The following is a 27,941-nucleotide window of genomic DNA, read 5'->3' on the forward strand; positions in this document are numbered from 1 at the left end:
TTGATTCCATACTTTTTATGTTCTTTGATTTTCTTTAAAAAAAATAAATTACTAAATATTCTCTCAAAAGCAAAAAGTTTGTTGCTAAACAATAATTTGATGTAAGTCAATCTTTAGGAAATTTTCAAAAACTTAATTTTGCCGTGATATGTTTGGCCTTATTTTCTATCTACGATATTAATGTTAGCTTTTTAAACAATTTTTTTTCAAGCCTGATAACGATTATTGAAAGCAAACCGATTCTCAGTTTGTTTGCCTGTTTGTTTGTTTGAACCTGCTTAACTCAGGCACTACTTCCCCAATTTGAAGTATTTTAGTGTAAGATAGCCCATTTGTTGAGGATGGCTATAGGCTTTATAACATCAGGCATACAAGACTAATAGGTGCGGAGCACAGTAACAAAGAATGTTTCCAAATCCGCAAAATTTTTCTCTTTTGAGAGCTTTTAGTTTAATAGTATTAAAAAAGAGCTTTTAAACTTTTTATTCTTACCTAATTTGTTCTAACACAAAGCATACGAGTAAAGCCAAGGAACGCAGCTAGTATCAAATATTTTGAAAGATTTTTGCTATGGAAAGTTAGCATTCATTTAGCAAAATGCTAAAAAAAAAACATTACTAACGAGCAACGCTTGCAAATCATTGAATTTTATTACCAAAATCAGTGTTCGGTTCGAAATGTGTTTCGTGCTTTACGTCCGATTTATGGTCTACATAATCGACCAAGTGAGCAAACAATTAATGCGATTGTGACCAAGTTTTGCACTCAGTTTACTTTATTGGACATTAAACCAACCACACGAATGCGTACAGTGCGTACAGAAGAGAATATTGCGTCTGTTTCTGAGAGTGTTGCTGAAGACCGTGAAATGTCGATTCGTCGCCGTTCGCAGCAATTGGGTTTGTGTTATTCGACCACATGGAAGATTTTACGCAAAGATCTTGGTGTAAAAATGTATAAAATACAGCTCGTGCAAGAACTGAAGCCGAACGATCTGCCACAACGTCGAATTTTCAGTGATTGGGCCTTAGAAAAGTTGGCAGAAAATCCGCGTTTTTATCGACAAATTTTGTTCAGCGATGAGGCTCATTTCTGGTTGAATGGCTACGTAAATAAGCAAAATTGCCGCATTTGGAGTGAAGAGCAACCAGAAGCCGTTCAAGAACTGCCCATGCATCCCGAAAAATGCACTGTTTGGTGTGGTTTGTACGCTGGTGGAATCATTGGACCGTATTTTTTCAAAGATGCTGTTGGACGCAACGTTACGGTGAATGGCGATCGCTATCGTTCAATGCTAACAAACTTTTTGTTGCCAAAAATGGAAGAACTGAACTTGGTTGACATGTGGTTTCAACAAGATGGCGCTACATGCCACACAGCTCGCGATTCTATGGCCATTTTGAGGGAAAACTTCGGAGAACAATTCATCTCAAGGAATGGACCGGTAAGTTGGCCACCAAGATCATGCAATTTGACGCCTTTAGACTATTTTTTGTGGGGCTACGTCAAGTCTAAAGTCTACACAAATAAGCCAGCAACTATTCCAGCTTTGGAAGACAACATTTCCGAAGAAATTCGGGCTATTCCGGCCGAAATGCTCGAAAAAGTTACCCAAAATTGGACTTTCCGAATGGACCACCTAAGACGCAGCCGCGGTCAACATTTAAATGAAATTATCTTCAAAAAGTAAATGTCATGGACCAATCTAACGTTTCAAATAAAGAATCGATGAGATTTTGCAAATTTTATGCGATTTTTTTAAAAAAAGTTCTCAAGCTCTTAAAAAATCACCGTTTATTTAGAAATTCTAAGGAATTTAGCGACCCTTACACGTTAAAGACTCTGTTCGTATCCTTAGTTCGGTCTAATCTTGAATATTGGTGTACAATATGGTCACCCTACTACAAAAAAGGATCATTACGGCTGGAACGTATTCAAAAAAGATTTACAAAATTTGCTTTGCGTAGAACTTACTTGCATTCTGATATGCCTAGCTATAATATAAGATGCCAATTATTTCAATTAAAGCCACTCCAAAACAGACGAGATTATTATTTCGCAATGTTTGCCAGAGACATTCTGTGTAACCACATTGATAGCCCTAAGCTGCTGTCTTTATTTAATATCTATGCTCCTGCGCGTTTCCTACGACCTAGAGAAAACGACTTCTTTTATATCCCAAGACACAATACTAATTACGGTTTGAATAAGTCGAAATGAATGTAAGACTCTACTTGTAAATAATATATAATTAATTAGATTTAAGTTTAGCTTATAAGATATTCTATGAAAGTCAAATGTACTTGTTAGAGTTGAATAAATAAATAAATAAAAAAAAAGTCAGCAACAACATTTCTCTATCTTTTAAAGTTGGCTCACTTTAGTATTTAAATTTCCTAGGTTTTTGATAATTGTGGATACGTGATGCAGGTACAAAAAGAAGTTTGGTTTTTGTTAATCCATTTTGCTTTTTATAATCTCTACTTTTTAATCTGTCTTTCACTGCAAAACGGCTGCAGCTTTTGTGCTATAATGATGAGAATGATAAAAAAAACTGATCTAGAGAAACCAGTATTAAACGAACACAATGCTCAGCCTCACAGAATTAACGCACGTTTGTGAATTGAGAAGAGGAATGTTATTTATCATTTTTAGAAATGTCCTTAATTTTTACTAATGTCATAATGCAACGCCTCGGGGTGCAGCTAGTTATTATATATGTAAATAAAGGTATACTTTTCTTCATGCGGGTCTTATTGTATTTCATACCATCTTAAATGAAAAACACAAATTTGATTTTTTATTGAATAAGTTTCAAATAACTTAGTTCGAATTTATTTCTTAAACAACATTACTATTTATAAATATAAAAAAATTGTTTAAATTTCGAAATACATTACACTTATATTTATTTAATTTTATTAAAAAATATAATTACACTTATGAATAAATATTTCTTTAATGTCATTTCAAGTACAAGGTGATACATTTCAAAATAATTGTTTGTGCAATAAGAAATGTTTTACGAAAACAACAAAAAATAAAATACCTAAAAAATAGATATCTTAAGTATTATTTATAAATTTTATGTGTGCGTCTGTTTTTTTACGATTATTTTTTAAGTGCGTGTGATATTTAAATCCTCTTTTGAGCTTACAATATAAAAACGTTAAATTTATAGAAAAAAACGAAATATTACAAATTGAATACAGTATTTTGTATTTTGTGTTTTATGTTTGTTTTTATTTTTATTTAATGTCCCATAAATGAGAATTTATGTATAAAAGTGAATGAAATTTAAGTAAAAAATAATTACATTTATTCGACATGGAAGTTAATAACTAAATGTATGCTTATACTATATATATATTTTGTTTTATTATTTATTATGCCTCTTTATATAAGGAGAAAAAAAAACATTTATATTTAAACTTATTTTTGAGATTTAAATGGTTAAATACAGAAATTTTATTTCTTTCCCTTGGAATCGATTTTTTCTACTGCTGTTGCTGCTGCTGTAGCTTTTGAAGCTTCAGGTGATGTTGGTTTTTGTACATAAACGATTTCAGCGTATTCTGTTGAACTTTTCGATGGCATGGGTTGATTATTGTCCGATGGTTTCAATACCAATTCGGCGTAAACGAGTTGTTTGTCATCCTAGAATGAAAATATTTGAATAAATAAGAATATATTTGTTTTAAATTTTTTTAGTTGAAAATTAAATTGATTTTTTCTAGAATTTAATTTTAGTTTAGTTTTTTTTTTTAAATGTTTTTATTTATTTATTTATTTATTTTTGTCAATAATATATTAAAATATATTAAAAATAATATATTGAAAAGCACTAGCCGCTAGATTATCAGCTCTTTTTTAACTTTTCCTAGAAAATTATTATAATCGGGCTTATTTGTCGAATTGACAAGGTTTCTAAAATCTAAATATATGGATTGTAGAGAGATTTACGCCCAACGTTCTTACGTCTTTACAGTCAAGACACCTTTTTTTGGTCGCAGATATGTCAAAAATTTGACAGATGTTGAAAGATTTTAATAGCTATTGAAATTTTCTTTGTTGCTTTCATGTTTGATCGGCACTTGACAGCAACATTCTTTGTTTAAAGGTGTCATTGGAAGATACAAACTTATCAGGGAGAAAGACTTTGTTTGGGTGACTTATATCTAACAAATTTTGCTTGGTAATAATGCCCTTACACCAATGAATTATTATTAAATAGAAACCTCAGATCAGTTGATTCAAGGCTAATTGACGACATAACATCACTTGGATCTCATCAATGACACGATATTTTAAATTCTAATAAAACATCTCTGGACCTAGGGCTTAGCATTATTGAACATAAATCCTCTTGTACACTGCCAATCACTAGGATGAGGCCACATATTTTTCAACCGATTTTCGTTCTTTATACCTGCTGGAAATTTCGTACCAATAAAAATTTACTACATTTGAGTAGGTAGATATTTTCTTTAAAAAAAGTAATAAAATTAACATTGATTAAAGAGCTACTTAAAAACAGTATGAAAAAGTGCGTCACTTAGATGAGGCCACATGAAAAAACTTATAAAATATCAAAAAAATGAAAGAAATTTTACAGTTTTTGGTTTTCAAACATTTATTTATTAAGTTTTTCTCAATTAATAATGAGTATGCCCCCATTTTTCGATATGACCTCTATTAGACGGTTTGGAATGGAATCATAAAGTTTTTTTAAATAGTCAAGTGAAATCTCGTCCCAGGCATCACGGATAGCTTCAATTAAGGAGTCCTTGCCTTAAAATTGTCTACCGCCTTCATAAACTTTTCGAGATAAGTCCGGTAAATAGGGTGGCTATGGCAAAAGCTCTCCGTTTTCTGATAAATCCAGCTTTTGACAACCCTGGAAGTGTGGATGAGGGCATTGTTTTGTTGGAAAATCCAATGCAGAGGTCCAAAAATATTTTTCATCTTCGGAAATGAGCGTTCCAACAAGTATTTGTAGCTGTTTCCGTTCATTGTTAGAGAAAGAAACTCCAATTCGATTTTGCCATAGTAGGTGATAGCTCCCCACACCATAACACCTGATGTACGGCTGTGATGTCTTCCCAAAATTAGTTTCTCTTTTCTTAAATCATGGAAATAAAAGTTGTAACCATCGGTGCCGTCAAGGCTAAACTTTTTTTCGTCCGAAAAGACGACGCGTTTTCATTGACTGCTCCAAGAGACATGTTCTGTTGCAAAGTTCATTCGCAGCTCCTTGTGTACTTGCTTTAGAATAGGTTTCTTTTTGAGTTTTCTTCCCTGGATAGTACCATCTTTTCTTATTATCCTTCGGACTGTCGAAATCCTGGCTGATACTCCGCTTTTGGACCTTATTTTAGTAGTTGATTGAGTAGAATTTGAAGCAATACGTAAAATTAACCGCTTTTCTCTGGATGTTGGTGCTTGGGCTGTGCGTCCTTTTTGGTTTTTTCATAGTTTTGAGGATCAGCAAGATAGTTGTTTACAACTGTCTTACTTCTGTTCAGCTTCCTTGCTATTTCTCGGCTTGAGAGTCCCATTTCCTTGAAAGCATCGATTTGTCCTCTTTCTGCTACTGTCAACGTCTTTCCGGAACCCATTTGTAGTTGAAATTTAATAAAAATAGTTATTTGTAAAACGTTCTTAAATATTGTAACCCAAATTTTGAAAAAAAAAATTGCTGATCTGAACTTCTACAACGAAATATTCGCAATGGCCTCATCCTAGTGACTCACTTTTTTATATCCTCTTTAGGTAGCTCATTCATTAATGTAGGGAAATTCCAACGGTCTTTTCTAATTAACCCTATAATTGTATCACTTTGTTTTAAGAAAATATGTACCTACTCTCATGTAGTAAAATTTTCCGGGTTAAACAAATTCCAACAGGTATCGGACCGAAAATCGGTTGAAAAATATGTGGCCTCATCCTAGTGATTGCCAGTGTATCTAAAAACAATCATCACCCAGAACTAATTTGTTCACTTTCAAAAAGCTTAAATCATTTAAATAATGATATTTTTAAAATTTGTTCACTTATTGAAAATTTCAACCTTATGGTTTAATGTTTTTTGTGTCCTAATGTTTATTGAATCTGTCCCTTTTATAATCAAGATCTTAGTTTCTTTCCAAGATTTAAAGAGGTCTTAAAATAAATCCAATGTATTTTTGAAAATTAATTTATACTTATATTATAAATGCGAAAGTCAGTTTGTTTGTTTGTTTGTCCGTCCTTCACATCGCTCCGGGCCTATATTCTGACAGGATTTCTTGTGTGAAGCTCATTCGAGTATATCCGCCATTAAAACTTATGCATAATGAGATATTGGATATAATATTTTTCAGAACACTAATTAGTATCATATTTTTAAATAATGTCTGGTTTTGAGACTATCATCGTAGCCATCCTTAGGCGATACTGATAACGACACTTAAGTACAAAACTATGTTTAACATTGTTAAAAAACCGAGGCTGAAGTCGAAAATGGTTGTAATTAAGTATTTAACCTGATTTACAAAATATCGCGGTAGATGCTTGTTAGTAATAAATTGAAATAATTTCCTTAAATATTTATTCTCAAGCTCGATGACGTCTTAAGTCACGATAAGAATTCTACTTTTTTCCGAATTTCTTTCAAAATGACTTCAATTTTGATACTTACAGCTGTTACACTTCAAACTGCCATAAGTTTAGCGCAATAGCCCAAGACTTGGATCTATTGAAATCTTTTACTTCTTGCCTGATATTAATACTGACAACATTGCAAACTTTATATCTTATCCTGACAATCTACCACGTTTGGCACATAATGGCATACCAATCGCTACTTGTAAACTGTTGCTAATTCAAGACGCTGTGAGGAGGGCAGGCACCAGGTGGAACAACATCACCACGTGTCAGGTCACAAAAACCAACTGGCCAACATTAGATTTAAAACGTTCAAGGTGCTTGCTACCTCTAAGCAGATCGCTTATAAGCTCGATTATAAGTCTCATAACCGGACACTGTTTGATAGCAAGCCACGCGGTAAGGCGAATTCTGAAATGACTTTTGCAGAAGCTGTATGGACGAGGAAGAGGAAAAAACGGTTCTTCATCTTCTCTGCACATTCCCTGCTTTGGCTCGAAAACGCAAGAATTACCAAGGAGAATTCTTCTTTAAGGATCTAAACGATCTAAATCATATCAGCATAATCAGTCTCTCACGTTTCGTAAGGGACTCAAACTGGTGTCATTGAGCTTAAGAGGAAGCCTCAAGATTCATGTGGTATCACAATGGGCCATTAAACTGGCCTAAGTGTGTGCGTTTCCATCATGGACAGCCACTTTTACCTAACCTAACCAAACCCTGACAATACTTGTTATATCATGGACAGATGGTATACCATCTAGTATTCTGGAAAATTGTGTGAGTCATTTATTGTTTTCAATATCTTCTTGTGTTTTTGAAGATGAAAATGAGGTTATCAGTAATTCCTAAAAACTTTGAAACCATTATTTCTCTGAGCAAAAAAAAACACTGCCATTTCTAATGCACTGCCTAATACAATGTGAAATGAAAGTAGTTCTTAGGAAGACACTTCTTTGATAATTTTTAAAAACTTGAAGATATTTCAGAAAGTAGCTCATTAGGGTCTATCAAAGCCTCTAAAAGATTAGAACAAGACTCACAAGTTTTAAATATTTTTGATTTAAAGAAAATAATTCAGGGTATCATAATGGATCTGTATTGATCTAAATGTTGCGACAACGCCATCAATCGCCAGCCAATCAACCTAATCTGAGACTTTGTTGTTGTGTTAAATTAACCATCGTTCCAAATCATCAAGGTCTTACAAGGGGCCGTTCTACTACTACATTTTTAATAGAACTAGCAGAAAACTATATTGATTCATTTAAAATCGAAAAACAATTCGGATGTATTTTTACTGACTAAGTTTAGACGTTTGACAAACTTTTACATCGAAGATTGCTTTTTTAACTACAAACATTTTGTTAAATGGTTTCAATCTTATTTATTCTATAAACTATACTAAGTCATTTTAAATGGTTGCGAATCAAAGTTATCTCTGGAAACCCACAAGGCGGTCGATTAGGCCATATCTATTTATTTTATATTACTTATAAACGATTAAAGACCTGCGTTGAATCAATGTAAGCGTATCTTTTACGCCGACAGTTTCACTGTATTATCTAGGTCGAAGTCTACACTGTGTCTAAAAGCTAGATCATTCTTTGAAAGGTGATATTTAACGTCTAAGAGCATATCTGTTTTTAAAGATTTGAGTCAGGCCTTTTTATAACTTTTATTATATAATCAGCATTTGAATTTAAACTTTTATAAAATACTTGTGGCATACCGGATTCAGAGTGGATTGCATTTTTAGGTGTTGAGTTAAATCAAGGTTACGAGTTATCAAGAAACCTAAGTATTTGAATAGATTTACTATTTCTATTGGTTCACGTTCCAGAAACCATTTCTCTTAGGAAGTTGTTCTTCGATGAGTATTTTCAAACACCATGATTTTCGACTTTGCAACATTTATACTTAAATCCCATAAAACACAACAATGCTTGAGCTTGTTGTTTCACCAACCTTAATACCACTAGGGAAAGTTTTGGATACGTCATCAATATATAGTGCAAATATTAATGGACTTAATCCACAGCCTTGTGGAACACCATCACTTGTATTGAAGAAATAAGACATTCTACTTCCATTCCATACAGCAGCAGAGGTATCGGTTATAAGAAGCTTATATAAATTGATAAATTTTGTTGAGCCTAGGTTCGAAATTTTATACATTAAAGAACTCCTGTTAACTGTATCAAAGGCTGCTTTTAAATCGATAAACAAAACGTAACGTTTTTTTGTTCTCTAAAAACATTTTGACTATAGTAGTGAGTTCAAATATTTATGATCAACTGTTGATAGATCCGATCGAAAACCGGCTTGAAAAATACTAAGTATGTAGTTGATTCTCTTCAACCCTTTTCGTCAACCTATGGTATAGAAGTTGGGTGAATATTTTCCGGCACGGTAAAATCGATATGCCCCTGTAGTTGTCTGGGCGTTGGGGATCACCTTTTTTAAATTTTGCCCAAATCCATGCTCTTAAAAAAGATTTCGGAATAGATTCTTCCTCAAAAAGCCTGTTAAAGAATGAATTAATATGAGCCAAAAAATTTGCTGATGAGCTTTTGTAAAATTCAACGGGAATACCGTCGATTCCCGCAGACTTATCATTTTTCATTGATTTCAAAGTATCTTGCAACTCTTTCATTGAAATTGGCCCATCAAGTTCCGGAATTTTCACTAAAGGTAAAGAATATCCAAATGTTTTTTTAACCGATAACGGGTTCAGAAGAACTTTGAAGTGATCAGCAAGTTTTAGTTTTTCAACTGGCAAGCCGAAAAATGCAACATTTTTACAGGCACCTAAAAACCTCACCTTTGACCAAAATGTTTTTGAGTCCTTACATGATGAGAGACCGGTTGCTACACTATTAAAATAAAGTTTCCGTTTTTGAACTAATAACTGTTTACGCTCAAAAAAAAAACTGGTACCGGTTACCAGATTTCCCGCTAAATTTATCCAGAAAAAGTGGTTTTTAGATTCCTACCAGGCGTCTTGGTAAAATTTTCTAGAAAATCGTGGTAAATTCTACCATAAGACTTTTCGAAGAATTCGTGATAAAATACACCAGATAATTGTTAAAATATACCAGGAGAATTATTTTTCCTGATAAAAATTATACCGGGAATAAACCCAGTATTCTGGTAGAATATACCAGGAATATTTTTTTCTGGTAAAAATGTAGGAACCAGAATTCTGGTAAAATATAACAGGAATTTTTTTCCTGGCTTAATAGGTATACTGTACTAAAATATGATTTTTACTTAAGAGGAAAATATATACTAGACAATAAAATTCCTGGTTTTATTTACAAGAAAAAAGATAATTCTTAAACTCATATAATTTCTGGTATTAAGTACCTGAAGGCTGGTTTTATCTAACAAAAAAATATACCAGACAATGAAATTCCTGATTTTATTTACCAGAAAAAAAGATAATTTTTCTACTCCCAGTATTTCTGGTAATAAAAACCAGAAGACTGGTTTTATGTACCAGGAAAAATATACCAGAAAATAAATTTCCTGGTTCTATTTACCAGATTCCAGATAATCTTCATTCTACCAGGAAAATAACTACTTTCTTCCAGAACGCTGGTAATATTTACCAGAATATTTTCTGTCAAAACTTTTACCAGGAAACCAGATTTCTGGTAAATAAAACCATATTTTTTTTACCAGGAAATCTGGAGCTATTTACCACGAAATCTGGAGTATTTTACCACATTTTTTCCTGTTTTATTTTTCTACCAGGAAATCTGGTAAAAAAATGTCTCCTGGTACTTGTTAGATTCTACCAGATTTCTGTTTTTTTGATTTTTACCATGAAATCTGGAGTTGTTTACCATGAAATCTGGACTATTGTACCAGTTTTTTGACTGGTATTTTCTAACTTAGTAAAGTGTTTTGAAAAACACGGAATATCTCTTCTAAATGATATCTCGGTCCTTGTTTTGTTGATTGAGGAAAATTTAAAGTTCTCAAAATACTAAATATCAAGAACAAATAAGAGTAATTCAAAAGATAGCTAAAACATTTTTTAGCCTATTTTCTTAAATTCAAACTTTTTTCTATTCAGTATAAAATGCTTCTTTAAGTAAACTACAGATTTTACAAAAATACAATTTTTACTTCCTTTTTTTATAAACAAATAAGTTTTAGAAAAGTAACCTTTTATTTTATACGAGTATCATTATTTTTTTCCTAAATTTAAGATTTTTGAAATTTTCATGGTTTACATAAAACAAATATGCTTAACGAATACAACAAAACAGAATTGACATTGGTAGAAAAGGATTTGTAGAGTTGTTGTACAAGAGGGCTGAAAATAACAAAATAATTCCGGATAATCAGTTCGGCCTTTAAGCGAGACATAACACTATTCATGCTGCGTCTAAGCTTGTTTCTGATATCCAGTGGAACAAATCTAAAAGTCAATGTACGGGTGCTTGTCTGGTTGACTTGGAGAAGGCCTTCGACACCGTATGGTTAGAGGGTCTGTATCTAATGTTAAACAGACTTGGCATTAGTTAACCACCGTTGTACATGCCTTATGACAAGCTTAATGGTAGACGGTTTATTGTCAAAATTGGCAATGTAACATCTATTCAAATATTTAATATTAAAAATGGTCTTCAACAGGGAGCGGTTATTTCGCTGATCTTATTCAGCATTTAAACCAGTGATCTGATAGCAAGTCTGACTCAGTCAATAGCGTACCCCGACGACCTAATTGCGTACGGAACGGCCCCAAAAATAAAAGTTATTAAGACACTTTTGCAGGGTGACTTCGAAAAGATTCAGCAATATTGCGATGACTGGAAGTTGAAAATCAACATTCAAAAATGGGAAACTATTCTGTTCAGGACTCCGCTGTATGGAGTCTCAAGGGTTACGAGAAACAACTGGAAAAATCTAGTGATCGTTGGACCAAATCGACAGCCACTGGCTAATAAAAGTGTAGTAAAGTATCTTGGCATCTAGTTGGATCAGTACTTGTATTTCAGACATATATGTGCTGCTCTGGCCAGAGCTAGGGGAGCCTTTGCCCTGACAAAACTGTTGTTTTTTAGCAGTCGTCCTGACAGCAGGGTGAAGGTGATTTGCTATATGACACTTATCCGGCCAGTGACACCTATGGATGCCCGGTATGGTTCAACGTTGTCCCATCTCAAATGGAAAAGGTTCAGGTGTTTGAGAGACAATGTCTGCGACGTTGTCTTGGACTACACCGAACACCAGAGTCGGAGTACAAACATTACTATTCAAACCAGGTTCTTGCTGAAGCTTGGTAGGGGTCACATTGCGAGAGTGATGTCGTCAACTAACAGCTTAATTTTTGGGGCTTACTACCACAACAATAAGTACTACACGTTTAAGTGGCAACATTCCGCCCGAAGCTTTTCTCTATTTAGACAATCGAGGGCTGATACAGGATAGGGAGGCCGTTCCGCTAATCTAATTCGTCAGTCGTAAAACTGTAGATAGGCGACTCCTTTACAGTCGAGACGTCCTAGCACTGGACGGAGCCGAGTGCCTTTGGTTCAGTAGGACTGTTTCCGATAGGGACTGAAGAGATAAAGTGAGGCAGGAGAACCAGTTTTACTGCCTTCAAATTGATATTGTCATTTAAAGTCTAGGGCGTCTGGTCTTGGCCGGCTTACACACGTTCTTAGGATTAGGTGAGGGACAGTCAGGGTGGCAGTTTTAAGTTTTATATAAAATGAAAAATAATAATAAAGACACCAAGTTTTTTTCTAATTTTCTTGGTTTCAGATTAAGTTCTCATTATTTATTAGTAAAATTGTTCTTAGGCCGAAAAGTAAGATACTTTTTAAGTTTTTGAAATTGACGCTAGTTTTTATAAAAAATTTTGTCAAGCTTTAAGATAGCTTTAAGATTTTGATACAATAAAACAAAATTAGAGCTGACTGTTTTTACGTCCCAAATACTTTTGTAAAACTGACCAACTATTATAGATTGCATATCTTTCGTAGTTCCTTAGATGATAGTTGGACTTATTGCAAAAAATAATCATTTATGTTCATATTTTTCAATATTCCTTATTAAATTCAACTGTAAAATATAGAAAAAAATAAGGATAAACTCTTAAATTCATTAAAATTATTTTTTTTTAATATTGGTAGAAGATCCTTTTTTTATTAAAATATTGTACGAATAATAACTTGTAGGCTTTAAATTGACATTCCTCAAAAAATAACCATAATAATTTTCAATTTACGAACCTCTGCAACAACAACACATTTTAAACCATTAAAACTTCCTTTTGGGTTGTTGGAATGTATATGATAAATGGAATTTTCAAGAAAAATAAAATAATCTGAATTAAATTAATTTTTACCTTTGGTGCGTTCGTGTTGTCGTTTCCAGCTTTCGTCGTCGACGTCGTTGCTCCTGCAGTCGAATCCTCTGGGACTTTCAAGGCAACTTCTCCAGTCGACGCTGTCAACGCCTTATTCGATTCACCCAAATACTCAACATTATCTGTGGTAGTGCTGTTGGTTGTTGTGTTGGTAGTTCCGCCAGGTTGATCTGATGCCAAAGTCGAATCCTTTTTGGATTTTTCATTCTTCCTCATGAATAACGATGAAAACGATGGTAATCTTTGCGATTTGGCAGCATGGGACTTTGTCTCAGTCTTAATGTCGGCACTCTCTGTGTCGCTACTGTATACACATACACATACATAGATTTGAAATAATTTATGTTTTTTTTTGTTTACCTGTTTTTCTAAATTTATTTTTATGTTTTTTTTGTTTTGCTTAAAATACGATTCTAGGATAAAAATAAATTCACAAACATAAAAATACACCCAGCAAAATTATAGAAAAAAAAACTCTAAGCTACAAAAATTATTCAACACACACAAAGAAGGTTTTTTGTTTTGGTTTAAATCAAAGAAAACTATTTAAATTAATTAACAACAACAAAAAATACCATCCAACACCATTTTTGGTTAAAAAAAAAATTACATCAAACAACAAATTACAAGAGAAAAAAATATTATAGTACATCGCAAAGGATCATTATCCAACAGAGGCTTCAGTCGTGCGTTACGTTCGTCTGTAAATTTAGCTTCAGGATAACGCGATGAAGACGTAGTCGAAGCCGAAGCCGAAGCCGTTACCGTAGACGACTACAACTACGACGACGACGACGAACGTCGCTCTTTAGATACATTTTATTCTACTTATAGATACTCGTATATGTTATTTTTGCTTTTCGTTAGGTTGATCAAAAAAAAGAAAATGTTTTAAAATAATTTAATTATAACGAATAAAAACTGTAAAAAAAATATTACAAGGATATTATGGTGGTGGGTGGTTGGTAGGTGGGTTGTGGATTACAGTAGTTTTAATATTCGAACGAGGATGTGTATAACAGTCGGGTGGCAATTTAATTAATTTTTATGTTTTCCTGTCTGCTAGTATGTCTGCTATTTGTTCATTCCTTTCCTCTGGCACTATTTCATCCGTCCGTGATATGCTACTGACTGACTTATGGTTTGCCATATTTTTCCCTCCTTGCGTTTGGTTATATTTATAATGTATATAGATACAATATAGAGGTATAATCTTGAGGCTATTTATAATCCAGGATCTGGATTTATGTTTTTTTTGCTGTTTCTGTGGTTGAGTTTTCTTTGTTCTTGTTGTTTTGTGGGAGATTAGATTGGTAAAAACACATGGTAAGGTAATTAAGTTGAGACCATAATAGCCATCATAGTCTTAACGTATCTTTTGTGTATTTGACCATTTTGTTTTTTGTTTGGAGTCTTACAAATAAGCAGTATATAAAAAATATAGATAATAATAGCTATTTTTTGTAGTCTTTTTAAATGTTCATTGTTTAAGTGTTTCGATGGATAGATTTTGTGAAATATAAGCCATAAAAACAATGTAATATTTTTGTATGTATTTACACCGATTTTAGTATATTAGAAGTTTTTTAAGCAGTTAAAAGTTAAATATAGTGTGAAAGTGTTATTAGAAAGGAGAGAGAGAGAGAAGATTTCAGTTTTGGTGTTTTATTTGGCAGAATTTTTCCGATCTTCAAAAATCATTGTTCCTTAATTTTTTAAAAATTCATAAAATTTAAATTTGAAAATAAAGAGTTGATTTCTTACAAAACTTTTTAAAGCGATCTCAATAGTTTGACCTTTGTTTTGATGTAACATCTTTAAAAATACATATTTTGCCTTCAATTTAAGGTAGTTCTTATTAAGACTTAATAATCTATTAAAGTGTCCTTATAGACTTAAACATTGTATCGAATTTTGAGATTTGTAAAAGTTGAAACAAATAAGTAAAATAAAAAATCCAACAAAAAATAATTTTGACAGTATATTTTTTATACAGTGGAACTTCTATAAGTCGAACTCTCAAATTTAAAGAAAAAAATTCAAGTTATAGAAACTTCGATGCAAAGAAATGAGACAAAAATTGCTGCTTTTCCAGCTAAAAAAAATAAACAAAACTAGGAACTTTTGAGCATAAAAACTAGTAACTCGTTCAAAACCGAAGTTCAAATGAAAAACATACAAGCTCTGAATAGCCATCCCTCTTTTTCATACAAAACTACAGAAATTAATCACAGTGGACTCAAGTTTTTTTCCAAAAAATTGAAAAAAAAGAGGGTTCCCAAATAAGAGCATAGAATTAAGATTGTATCTACTGAACAAAAACCTAAAATAATTATAGTAGCCTTAGTAAATTTCGAAAAGAGGTTAAATAAAATGGGATTTACCCAATAGGAGAAAGAGTTTCAGTTAAAGAGACTCTATTTGGCATCAAACAGAATCTAAAAAATTCGATTTATAGAGAAATTCGACTTAAGGAAGTTCGAGTTATGGAAGTTCGACTGTATTTGAGATGTTTTTAGTTGAGATTTAGGTATTTAAATAATTGATTTTTTTAAGACCTTCTTATTAAAGAAAAATGGGACAAAAACATTTTACTTATCAATTTTATTTTTATTTTCGTTTTAGGTTTCTGAGTGCTCGAAAAAAAAGAAAAGGTAAGTCGGAAAGCTTATCAAAAATTATTTATTTTGTACTCACTGTTTTGTTTGAGTATTTCTAAAACTGTTCTGTTGAAAATTTTACAAAAAAAAGAACATTGTAAATCAATTGGTATATAATTTGATGATTATATTAAAAACTTAATCAAATTGCGGCATTAGCATCTGAGGTATTTCAAAACCAATTTTTTTTATTTTTTGTTTTATGGCTCATATTACAGCCCACACTTTCCTATTTTAAACGATTTAAGGGTTATAAAATACCTTGAACAAGGTTTAATGCATTACAGGTTCATTTAAATCTTTTCTGACAACAGTGGACCTAATTTTATTGTAGTTGGAATCCAAAACTTATTTATATTTAAATTTACAATTTTGCTCATTTAAATTATTTTCTAATACGTCTTCTAGGATTTTTTTTATAATAAGCGCACAATCAAAGGGATATAGGTACTACCCTTATTATGTAGACACAGTGTGAGCACTAGGAAGGGGGAGAGGGGTTAAAAGGAAATGTCGGTGCACATTGGTTTGAATTCCTGAATATTGGATTAGCTGGGAAAGACAGAGTGTGGCAAGGTATTCCACATTCGCATAGTACAGCTAAAGAACGAATGACTGTACTTGACAGTAAGACCGAAGTTGGGCTAAAGGGTATATTGATAAGCATTACTTGAAGCGCGAGTATTAGGGTTGAACTGTTTAAGGGGAGGAATGCAGCTGGCCATTTCTCTAGAGCATAAACCATTAAAATACCGGTAAAAGAGGGCAAGACGAGAGAAACATTTCGACGATGTTCAAGTGACGTACATGATCTTATGATGGTAATATCAACAATCAATCTAAATGCTCTACGTTCAATACTATCCAAAAGGCTTAAATAAGTTGCAGGAGCACCAGCCCAGATATGGGAGTTATACTTTAACTTTGGACGTATATAAGTCTTTAAGGTAACAGCCAGATCAGAGGTTGAAATAAACTTCCTGCATCGCCTTAGAAAACCCAAACATTTTGCGGCATTTTTGGCGACATCGTGTATGTGATCGTTCCACAAAAGGTGGTTGGTGATACACATACCCCGAATATTGAGATGTTCAGTTTCCTCGATGGATAATGGCAAGGGGATATATTTCGCTTTAACGATACAAGACAGCATTGCGTTTTCAAAGCATTAAATTCCACGCGGTTTCTTATTTCCCCATTTTACAATGCTGTTTCGGTCGGAATTTAATAAGCTTTATCACATTTTGTCGCTGCAGTTCCACATCCGAAGAAGAGGGTTGTGAATCTGAAAACAAATATAAGAAGCCAAGAGTACTATCGTCAGCGAAACAATGTATTGGATTAGAAGTTGCAGCCAGGAGATCATAAATAAAAATGAGAAGAGTGTTGAGAGAGAACAGAGCTCTGGGGCACACCAGCATTTATTTTGTTGCTTTCAGACTTGAATCCATCCAATACAACTTGTATGGAACGATTCGAAAGGTAATTACTAATCCAATAAAGAAGGGATTCATGAAAACCAAAAACACGCATTTTCGATAAGAGAGCCTGATGCCAAACCCTTTCAAATGCTTTTGAAATATCAAGTGCAATAATCTAACTTTCTCCAAAACTATGTAAAGATTTGTTCCACTGTTCGGAGATAAACCATAAGATAAGGACATAAGGACTCTCGCTACAGTACGAGTGCGAAGAAAGATTTTCCCCATAAATCATTAACTCGCTCAAGTACAGGCGGAGTCATAACACTCACTGGCAGCGTTGAATTGGCGGCAAACTGCCTAGCAAAGAGATTTGCTTTCTCTAAAGAGCTAACAGATTCTTTACCATCATTTTTACTTGCGACTTGCATTCGTGCAAAATTTCGAACTCGAGATTTTCATCAAACATGATATTATTATTATTATGATAGAGGAGTCGAAAAAGTGGGTCCCTCGATTCCGTCCGGTCTGTTTTGTCTGTCTGTCCACGCTCCTACAGCCTAAACCATTGGGTCGATTGCGTTCAAACTAAGGCGTTTTTGCATTTTTTTTTTAATCAAAACTAACAGTGGCGCCCATACAACTTGTTTAACGAAAATTCTAATTTTCTTAAAAACAAGCCGATAGATTTTTTTTAATTTTCTCAAAAATTTTATTTTTAACTTCCCAAAGAAAGTTATTGTAATGAGTCCAATTTGTCAAATTGAAAATTTTGACATTTCTCGACGTTTCAAGGTCCCTAGAGTCGGTATATAAGATTTTAAGAAAGATGTCTGTGCGTGTGTGTGTACACACGTTAGGACGTCCGTACAATTGCAGCATATCTGCATAAAGCTGAGCACGCCAAGTAAACTATTATATGTTTGTTTTAGACAAATACCTAACTTCACAACCAATGGGTGATCGTTTTACAATTTAACCATACATGTTCTGCCTCTTTCTTATCTTAGGATAATTTATTTACCATCCTGGTTTTTCTAATATAAAGTTAAAATAAAGCTTTAAAAAGGAAAAAGCTTGGAACAAACTAGTTGAATACACAAACAATTGTTTTCGTTACATATGGCTACAAGTATTTTTCATTTACGGGATGAGTTGTGTCTTGGGATGAAACTAGCTTACCGACAAAAAATGGTGTGTATGCGATAAAATTATTCAAATACACCAACCATTTCACTTAACATAATATTTTTCAAGTATTTTATATTGTTATTATAAAAAATGCATCCAAAAATTTTTTTAGGAAAAATGGAAAATTTGTGAATATAAAAAAAAAAAAACAATTAATAAAATCGGTCCAACGATTTTCAAACAAAAAATCGAAAAATGGAGGTTTTTTGACAAATTAAATGGCATTTATATCTTTGAAGACAAACTCATTTTACAGGTATATTTCTTCATCTATATAGGTACTTTTTTAAACAGACTTTGCATAAAGGCGCAAGTTCGTGGGAATCAGTCGTGTATTTTATTTTTTTTTTAACATAAGAAAGTCTTTTCGAATAAAATCTTTACCATCACTTTTTCCCTTATTTCTTCAGTCTTACGATTGTTTTAGTATCACTATAATGCTGCAATAAGGTGATAAGATATGACGGATAGAAAAATAGTCAGATTTTAGGTGCTTTCTCATATACATGACTCCCTAAGCCTCCAAAACATTAAAACGGCTTGTGAAAGGTATGCGAAAATATTAAGTCATTCCAGTAGCTTTACTTTTCAGAACAAAATTCATACCACAGTTTTATGTCGGTTTCTGCTTGAATTAATTTAAACCTTCGTAAATTAAGCAGTGAATTCCATGTGTTTATGTTTTGAGTTTTTTTCACTGGAGGTAAATTTTAAATTTTTCAATAAACACGGCTAGGAAATGTTTACTTTAGTTGGTTTTCACTTAGAATTTTTTTTAAATTGACATTTTCGTATGTTACGAAAAACAAACGGATAGATTTTATTAATTATTATAAAAAAAAGATTTGTATTGCTTCGGAAGGGCATCTCCCATAGAACCGTTATTTTGATTTTAAGGTTTTTTCAACAACTAAACAACCGATTTTAATTATTGTTAAACTAATATTTGATGATCAAACCTGTCACTGTTTTTATAAACATACTTTTTTCGAAATTCAATAACTCGACCATTTATGTATAAGTTAGTTGTTAATAACTCCATACTAGAAATAGTTTTAAACCAAAATTGAAACATTTTATGCATACAAAATTAATTTAAAATCAAACGCTCTTAACGAATTTTAAATTAGATTATGAAAAATTAAGGTTTTTTGAGAAATTTTTGGAAAGATACTTAAAGGAAATATTTTTCAACAGACTCTGATACATAAACAAGTTAGTGCGATCCAGTCGTGCATTTTATTTTAATCTGCTTTACAGACATCTTTTTCAATGTTTCAATATTTTGTTCAAGAATCAGTAAAAATAAGACTAAAAACAACATATAGTGAAAATAATAGTTGACAAAATTAAGACTTCCAGACCAAAATAAAATTATTTATGGTCTTGAACTTTACTCCAAAAGTTTTTATAAAACATGATTGAGCGTTGTATTTTTTCGGTATTGAAATAAATAATGATATTTTATTAAGATACTGTTTTTTGTGTTATAAATTTAGCTTGCAAGCTGCGAATTTGCCGATAAATTGTAAAGTAAAGCTTTTCAAACGTATAAAATCATGTGTTTAAAAAATAGTCTAATGGTCCAAAATCAGATGTTCAAAAAGTAAATTGAATAAAAAAAAGAGGATGCGACCCACACTGATAACTTCCCGATAAATTCTTGATGAATATAATAAATTCACTTCTTCATTCTGATGATTTGATACTACTTGCCAAATAACCTGAAAGTTTACAGTTGATGATTAATAAGTTGAAGGTATATTGTAATTTTTGGAAGCTTATTATCAACATAGATAAATCTAAAGTTATGATAGCGGGATATACGAGAGGAAGTTGTTCACAAAGAGAGAAATGGTATTACTGTTCAGAAAATATTGAAGTCTCAAAAGTTACAAATACCTTGGAATAGATATAACTCCATCAATATCAATCAATATGAAACAACATCTTGAATAAAATTGTTTTTACAACAAAAAATGCAATTAACGTTAGTTGGAATCTACTATTAATAAATAAAGAGGTGCCGAATTCAGTAAAATACAAAGTTTATGAGGTGGTACTTCAATGATGTGCTATAGAGCCCAGGTCTGGGGTTTTCAAGAATACCAGGAAGTCAAAAAGCTTCACAGATTCTTCATTAAAAAGATATTTCAGCTACCTAAAAATATACCAAACTACATGATTCATCTTAAAACTGGATTCGCTGCACTCTACAAATACACACTAAAACTCCATGTTGACTACATTATGAAAGTTATCTAAACCTTCCACATTCCAGGGCTGTACGCTATGGTTGGAAGGAACCACCCCTTTATACAAAAATGGAAAGATCTAGCGGAGTCAGTTGCCTCTTCTTTCGCTATAAACCTTGGAAGACCTTTAGAACTAAAAAATCAAATGTATGAAATAATAAGAGAAATAGATATAAAACGCAGAGAAAACTATATGAAAAAAGCAAATGAATCAGAAAATCGCCTTATATACCCGACATTAGTCTATAATCTCAACGAAAATAATTATTTCACCGATACAAATAGTTGCAGAAAAATATCTTTGTTATTTCGATCAAGAGGAGAACTTCTTAACCTGAATGGAACATCTTTTAACAGCGCCGAAACCAACTGCTGCAGACTTTGTAGCCAACATGCTTTCACGTTTCATTTCATAGGTATTTGCCCAATATTAAGAAACTGGAGGATGCAGTATTTTGAAAAACCAACATTAACCTTAAAAGAACATAAAAATTACTTAATGGTCTGAATTGGGACATTAATTATAAATACTGCGAAGCAGCTTTGCACTACCGAAAACTAATTATTTAAGAATTTAATTAAATCACTTAAAATATTATAAGTATATGTTACTCACTCTGATAGATGGCTATTTTGGCCATTGTCTCTTTTTCATTTAAAGCAATGTAACACAGTAACATTGTAACACAGTTTTTAAAATTTAAAAATTACCAACAATATTTTGCATATGATAAAAGAGTTTGATTTCCAAATCTATTTTGATTAACGAGATTTGTATTCAAAAAACAATTTTAACCAATTTTAGTAACATTTCTTCAAAATTTTTATTTCTAACTAGCAGACCCGACCATGCGTTACTGTGGCTGAGTAATTAAGGAAGGACTTAATAGACAAAATTGAACACTAATTTACATAACATCTTTAATTTTATTTTATTAATAAATTCTATGATTAACATAAATTAAATAAAATCACAGTTAAAGTTTACTGAAGTGCCAATCGATGAACAATATTTTTGGTCAGCCTGTCTTTTGTCAACACAAATAATTGCCCATGAGAGAAACATGGATTCTCTAAGTCTTAGCTTTAATGCACCACAATACTCGCAAACAACGTCCATTTGCCCAATGCAAACGCTATGATGGAAGCTGTAATCATTGCTGCAATCTATCGAAACGCTGCTCGATTCAAATCACCTAAATATCTTGTTTTGCGTCGCAAATTATCTATTTGTTGCCTTCTTGAGTTATAAGTGGTGTAACTAACACGACTTTCTTTTATATATATAGATTTAAACAAATAAAAATTGGATGAATGAAATTAATTTGAAGTCAATGTTTTTTATTATTCACGAGATATCGAGACCGAACATCAATTTTTACCAATTTTGAGTACTATTTTTTGTAGATAATAATTTATGAAAAAGCTGACTGTTAGATTTTTATAAAAAATTACTGAATGTTGAAAACAATATTCTAATATTTAAAATTTTCCTGTCACAGTGTTAGTTGCCATACTCCTCCGAAATGGCTTAACCAATTTCAATAAAATTTTGCATATACATTCTGTAGGTCTGAGAATAGGTTTTTATCTATTTTTAATATTCCTAAGTGCTATGGTTTAATTGCATCAACATCGTACACGGTACACAATGATCATTGCCATTTTACCACTCAGTCATCTCGGTATGGATTCACCAAATCGAAATGCATCTTATTTAATAAACACTGAATTAAATCGTGAAGTACAATACAATACTGTAGAAATGGCAGCGATTGATGCTCACAACGTCCCACTAATGAATGAAGAACAAAGAACCACATATGACCACATCATGCTCGCAGTTTCGGCAAGACAAGGTGAATTCTGGAAGCACCAGGTGGAACTGGTAAAAATTTTATTATTTCGCCAATTCTTGCTAAAATACGATCAAATAATGGTATCGCATTGGCTATTGCATCTCCTGAGATTGCGGCAACTTTATTGGATGGAGGCAGCTAATTCAGTACTTAAACTGCCACTAAATATTCAAAATAACCCATGTCAACATGTCTGCAACAGTGTAAAATTATCATCTGGGATGAATGCACTATGGCGCACAAAAATTCGCTTGAGGCGTTGAACAGGGATGTCACGAATTACATCTCAAGATACAACATTTGTTACAAGGAGACTTGGTGACTGATTTTTTGCACTCATTGGATTTGCCAGGCATGCCACCGCATAATTTTCAACCGAAGGTTGGATCTCCGTTAATTTTGCTTGGTAATTTGAACCCACCACGATTGTGCAACGGCTCGAGATCATTGATTAAAATTTAATGAAAAATGTTATCGAAGTCATAATTCCAAATGGCAAATTCAGAGTTGAAAATATATCATTATAGTCCTATTATATTCACAGATGTGCCAATTCAACTCAAACGCCTTTAATTTCCAATTAGATTGACATTTGCAATGGCTATCAAAAATAGGCCAAAAGATCCCTGTCTGTTGCTTAGATTTGAGCACTTCATGTTTTTTCACATAGATAACTATAAGTGGCGTGCTCTCGAGTGGGCAAAATATTCAGTTTGTTTGTATTGGGGAAAGATGGGATCACAACAAATATTGTACACTCTGTTGCATTAAGGGATTGATATTGTTTTTTGGTAGTATTGTCTTAGTTAGCGATATGTTTATAATTTTAAAGAATTAATAAATTACAAATATTTGTTTGGTAATTTGTTATTTTCATATTTTGTCACCGTTAACAGTTCTCTATATATTTCCCATTTGCATATATACCACATCTATACAAACTTTTACAATTAGTTATTTATTTCTAGCAAAATATTCTCTAGAAATTATTTATATGACAACACAACGTGTGTCGGGTCAGCTAGTTTTTTTTAAATAAAATTTATTTGAATTTTTATTAACTATTATTAATATTTTTAGGTACCTAAAAATGTATTGTTAGAAAAAACTGTCAATTTGAATTTCCTCAAAAATTTTACGAATGTTAAAAACAATATTTCTTATGAGTTAAAATTAGTTGAAAGCCATTATTTAAAATTTTTGAATTATTTTGAATTTATTAATTATTTAGGTTTTTATTTTTGTAACAAAAACTGTCAGTTTTATTTTACTCAAATTTGACTGAATGTTGACAACAATATTTTTTAAAAGATAAAAGCAGTTTGAAGCCAATATCTGAAAGTTTTGAAAAGATGTTTGAGTCGAAAATTAAGTTTTACTAACTTTTATTATTTTTTTTTTTGGATTTTTAATTTTTTGTTAAAAAAATTCTATTTCACTCAAAAATTTTACCAGATGTTATAAAACGTTATTCTTCGGTGCACAACATTGTTTTTAAGATAAAATCATTTTTTATTCTTTAAATTTTCGAGGTGACAAATTTTTGTTTTCAGTTTTTATTTTATTTACATAAAAAAAATAATTGGATTATAATTTATTGGATAGGTCACATACCAGGATTATATCTAAATTAAAATGCTAGAAGATAATCTATTGAATACGAAATATCATGTAAACTAAAAAAAATCATCTCTGTTTTCATTGATTTCAAAGCTGTATACCTCTAAAAAACATCCTTTTTTAGTGACATATTTATTTTTGCACTAAAAGACTTCAAGTTCCGTTTTTATAAATAAGGCATGTCTCGTCACAGAAATTACTTATCAAAAGTGAAAACCCCTACAAAAAATACTAATTTTCCTTTTTCCTTGAAAAACCAACTTCCAGTTTACTTTTCTGGTCATGTCAGAATTGATGGTTCCCTTAAGTTAAAAAATAAAATATGTATTCTTTTGTTGGCTAGTAGCTCTCACGTCCCACCAACAAAGGCGAAGACGACGACGTCCATCTAAACTGATTCAATTATAACTACATGTAATTAATGCTGACATCTTTTCTGTCTAAGGCTCTTTCACACGTTTTTTGTTTTCTTTTGTTAGCTTTCATACATTTTTAATGAACAAAAGAAGATTACTCATACGCCACAGTAGCCCCTGTGAGCAAATAAAAGAAAAACTTCCAAAAAACAAATTAATCTTCTACCGAATTTTAATCACTTTTCGTGAGCCTGCGTTTTATTTTTTTTTTCTTGTTCATTTATTTGTTTGTTACTTTGACAAATGATCAAAAGAAACTACAAAATTACAAAATATCTTTCCAATAATAGAGCGATGTTTTTTCTGCTGAACAAAATATTGTAAGCTTTGTTTTGGAAACATCACCGAAAAAAAATATCTTTAAGATGATTTTCCACTGCCTGTGAAAATTCTGAGTGTGGTACAGTGAGTATGTACCTTCATTCGCTTCTTTTTCGTCATCACAGCTTTTAAATGTCTTTGGTAAAAAAAATTGTGTAAAATGAGCTTATATTTTGGAATTGTTCTTTTTTTTTTCATTTTACTTGAGGAGTTTTCTTTGTTTCCGTAAATATTTTCGTCGAATTTTTTTTTTCTCCGGAAACAAGAAAGAATAATTAAATATTTTCTGCTTTTGACATTCAACTTGTACTCGCGAAGTAATCACTCAAAATGACTATCCGCACGTCTTTATATCGTTAAAACAACAAAAACAACAACAACACCAAAAAATAACAATAAGAATGTGACAGTCAAGACAGTCAAAGTAAGGAAGAGAAAGACAAGGGTAACGGACTGTCAAAGTATTTCGTGCAGAAGATTTTTGCTTCACTTAAATCAACCATTCATCATGCTTCAAGCTTATTTTTAGTCCCTTTCAGCCTGATGTTTTTTTTTGGTATTTTTACTTTAGACCATGGAGGGTTTTGCGATTTATTATGATTCATAATAATTCTTGAAATTTAATAACTGGTGTTAATGGAGATACAAAAAGGACACACAAACAATTTGAAAAATTCAAAACTTTCGCATCTTTTGGTAATTTTTATTTAGGGTGGCACAACAACCCCATTTATTTTGCTTAGTTTAAGCTTAGTTCAAGCTACATTTTTGAGACGGTGTTTTGAGCCATACACACGTTTTAGTTGAAATTGACTTCCAGTAGCATTCGAGTAATCAGTTCATTTAAGCCATAAAAACTGTGGGTGGGGAAGTAACAGTTGATAGGGAAAAAAAACGCTGCTAGGTTCTCTACTTTAAGATTTAAAAAAGTACCTAAAAAATAAGTTTATTTTCAAAAATGTAAATGCTATTTGATTTCTCGAAAAAACCTAGTTTTTTTCAAACACAATGTAAATCTCTGATTTTTTTAGATTATTTTTTTGTATTTAAAATTTTTCAAATTTTTGTTCAGAAATATTTTTGAATGCATACATTTAGAACATATTTACATAATTTTTATTTGATTTTTGTAAAAACAAGTTGACCCGTTTTCGAGATATCGAATTTTGAAATTAAAAAAATATTTTTTTAAGGGCTGTAAGGGCGAGGGCTGACAAATAGACAGACTGACAAACGGACTCTCTGCCATATTATGTGAACGTCTGAAGCCATTCGTCAACAACCTGATTCGTCCTTATCAGTGTGGCTTCAGACCAGGAAAGTCCACTATCGACCAATTATTCACACTACGGCAGATCTTGGAAAAAACACAGGAGCTTCAAATCGATACCCACCATCCCTTTATCGATTTTAAACCCGCGTATGACAGCATCTATAGGGAAGAGCTCTACCGAGCAATGTCTAGTTTCGGCATCCCTGTTAAACTTATCCGTTTGTGCAAAATGACGATGGAGAATGAACGCTGCTCTAACGAGGTCGGAGAAGACCTCACCGATACATTTGATGTCAAAAAAGGTTTTAGACAAGGCGATGCAATGTCATGCGACTTCTTCAAATCGTTCTGGAAAGAATTGTGCAAAACTCAACCGTCAACACTAGAGGCACAATCTTCCAAAGGTCCATCTAATTACTCGGGTACGCAGATGATATTGACGTAATTGGAAGATCAAAGCGTGATGTCAGTGGAGCGTTTTTGAGCATTGTGACGGAAGCGAAGAAGATGGGTTTAGTGGTCAATGAGGGCAAGACCAAGTATATGCTGTCATCAAAAAAGGACACTGAACGATGACGATTTTTTTAGAAAAAACGTCACTATGAACAACTATAACTTTGAGGTACTTGGAGACTTTGTCTACCTAGGCACCGCTATTAATACAGGCAACGGTACCAGCGCTGAAATCAAACGAAGAATAATTCTTGCAAATCGCTGCTATTTTGGACTAAGAAGGCAATTGAGAAGTAAAGTCCTCTCTCGAGCATCTAAAATCACCATCTATAAGACACTCATCATCCCGGTTCTCATTTATGGCGCTATAGCTATGGACCGAGCTGGCTGGAGACGAATGTTGGTTGAGGTCCAGGTCCGCCCTGGATGTAGTAAGTAAGTAAGTAATGTCAAGTTTGAGTAAAATCTCGAGTTAGAGTTGATTTGTCTATGTTATTCTAAAGTCTTGAGATTGATTAATTTAAGGCGATCTTGATATAGAAGAAGGTTAACAAAATCATGCCATGGAATTCCTTGAAGGGTAAAGCGAATAAAACGTTTTGAACGCTCCCAATTCTTGAATTTAGAATGTCCTGATAAGGAAAATATTCTAAAAAAGCATATTCAAGGAGGGGATGTATAAAGGTGGGGCAGAGAATTGTGATAAAGTATTGGAAGTAAGGAATTCGCTAATGTTAAGCTTTTATCAGTTCTTTTTATATCACATCGATAAACTATCGAGGTCTAGTTGAATAAGGAAAGAACTCTTCACTGAAGTAATAGTTTTCGAAAATTTGATATCTTAAACTTAAAGTGAGAAATGGGAATAGTCAGTAATGAATTCCGTTTCATTAATGGCAAGGTAAAAATAAGAAGGACCTAAGTGGCTACCTTGTAGTAGACCAGAAGCAGCAAGAAATTTCAATTCTCGAAATATGAACGCCCAAGAGCCCAAGGTTGCAATTAACATCAACAGAGCGAATGACTTTGTTATGAAGAAAGAAGTTTTTTGTCATTCTTCTGTAAAAAAATTTCTGACTTGCATTTGATAATATTAAGATCTCAGCAGTTCTTTTACACCAGACTAAAAAACTATTGAGGCTTAGTTGAATAGCGAAAGAGTCTTGCACCGACGTAATGGTCTTCAAAAATATGGTGCGGTCATCAGAAAGTGGTATATTTGAATATTTAGTAATCAATTCTATATCGTTAATAGTGAGACTGAAAACAAGAGTACCTAAGTGGTTTCCTTGAGGTACGCCAGGGATAGAAAGAAAACGGTAGGAAAGAGCGCTTCTGAAGTGTACATTCTAAACGTGTTTTTCTGAGTAAGAAGAAATCCATTTCAACAAAATCAGTTTGAAGCTAAGAATTGAGATCTTAAAGAAATAATGTCGATT

The 27,941-nt window shown here is 32.4% G+C and overlaps 1 protein-coding gene across 1 annotated transcript in view; it reads right to left on the reverse strand.

Moving 5' to 3' along the window:
* Positions 1-3,239: 3,239 nt before the first annotated feature.
* The window catches only part of LOC129950077 (fasciclin-3), a 412,463-nt gene continuing 387,761 nt past the window's right edge, over positions 3,240-27,941 (reverse strand). Inside the window, exons 6-7 of the mRNA XM_056061872.1 lie at positions 13,013-13,337; positions 3,240-3,657 (exon numbers count right to left, since the gene is read on the reverse strand). Of these exons, the coding sequence (XP_055917847.1) occupies positions 3,469-3,657; positions 13,013-13,337 (514 nt within the window). The 3' untranslated portion in view covers positions 3,240-3,468. The remainder of the gene's footprint in view (positions 3,658-13,012; positions 13,338-27,941) is intronic.

The sequence above is a fragment of the Eupeodes corollae genome, chromosome 3 (assembly GCF_945859685.1).
Source record: "Eupeodes corollae chromosome 3, idEupCoro1.1, whole genome shotgun sequence".
Classification (NCBI taxonomy): domain Eukaryota; kingdom Metazoa; phylum Arthropoda; class Insecta; order Diptera; family Syrphidae; genus Eupeodes; species Eupeodes corollae.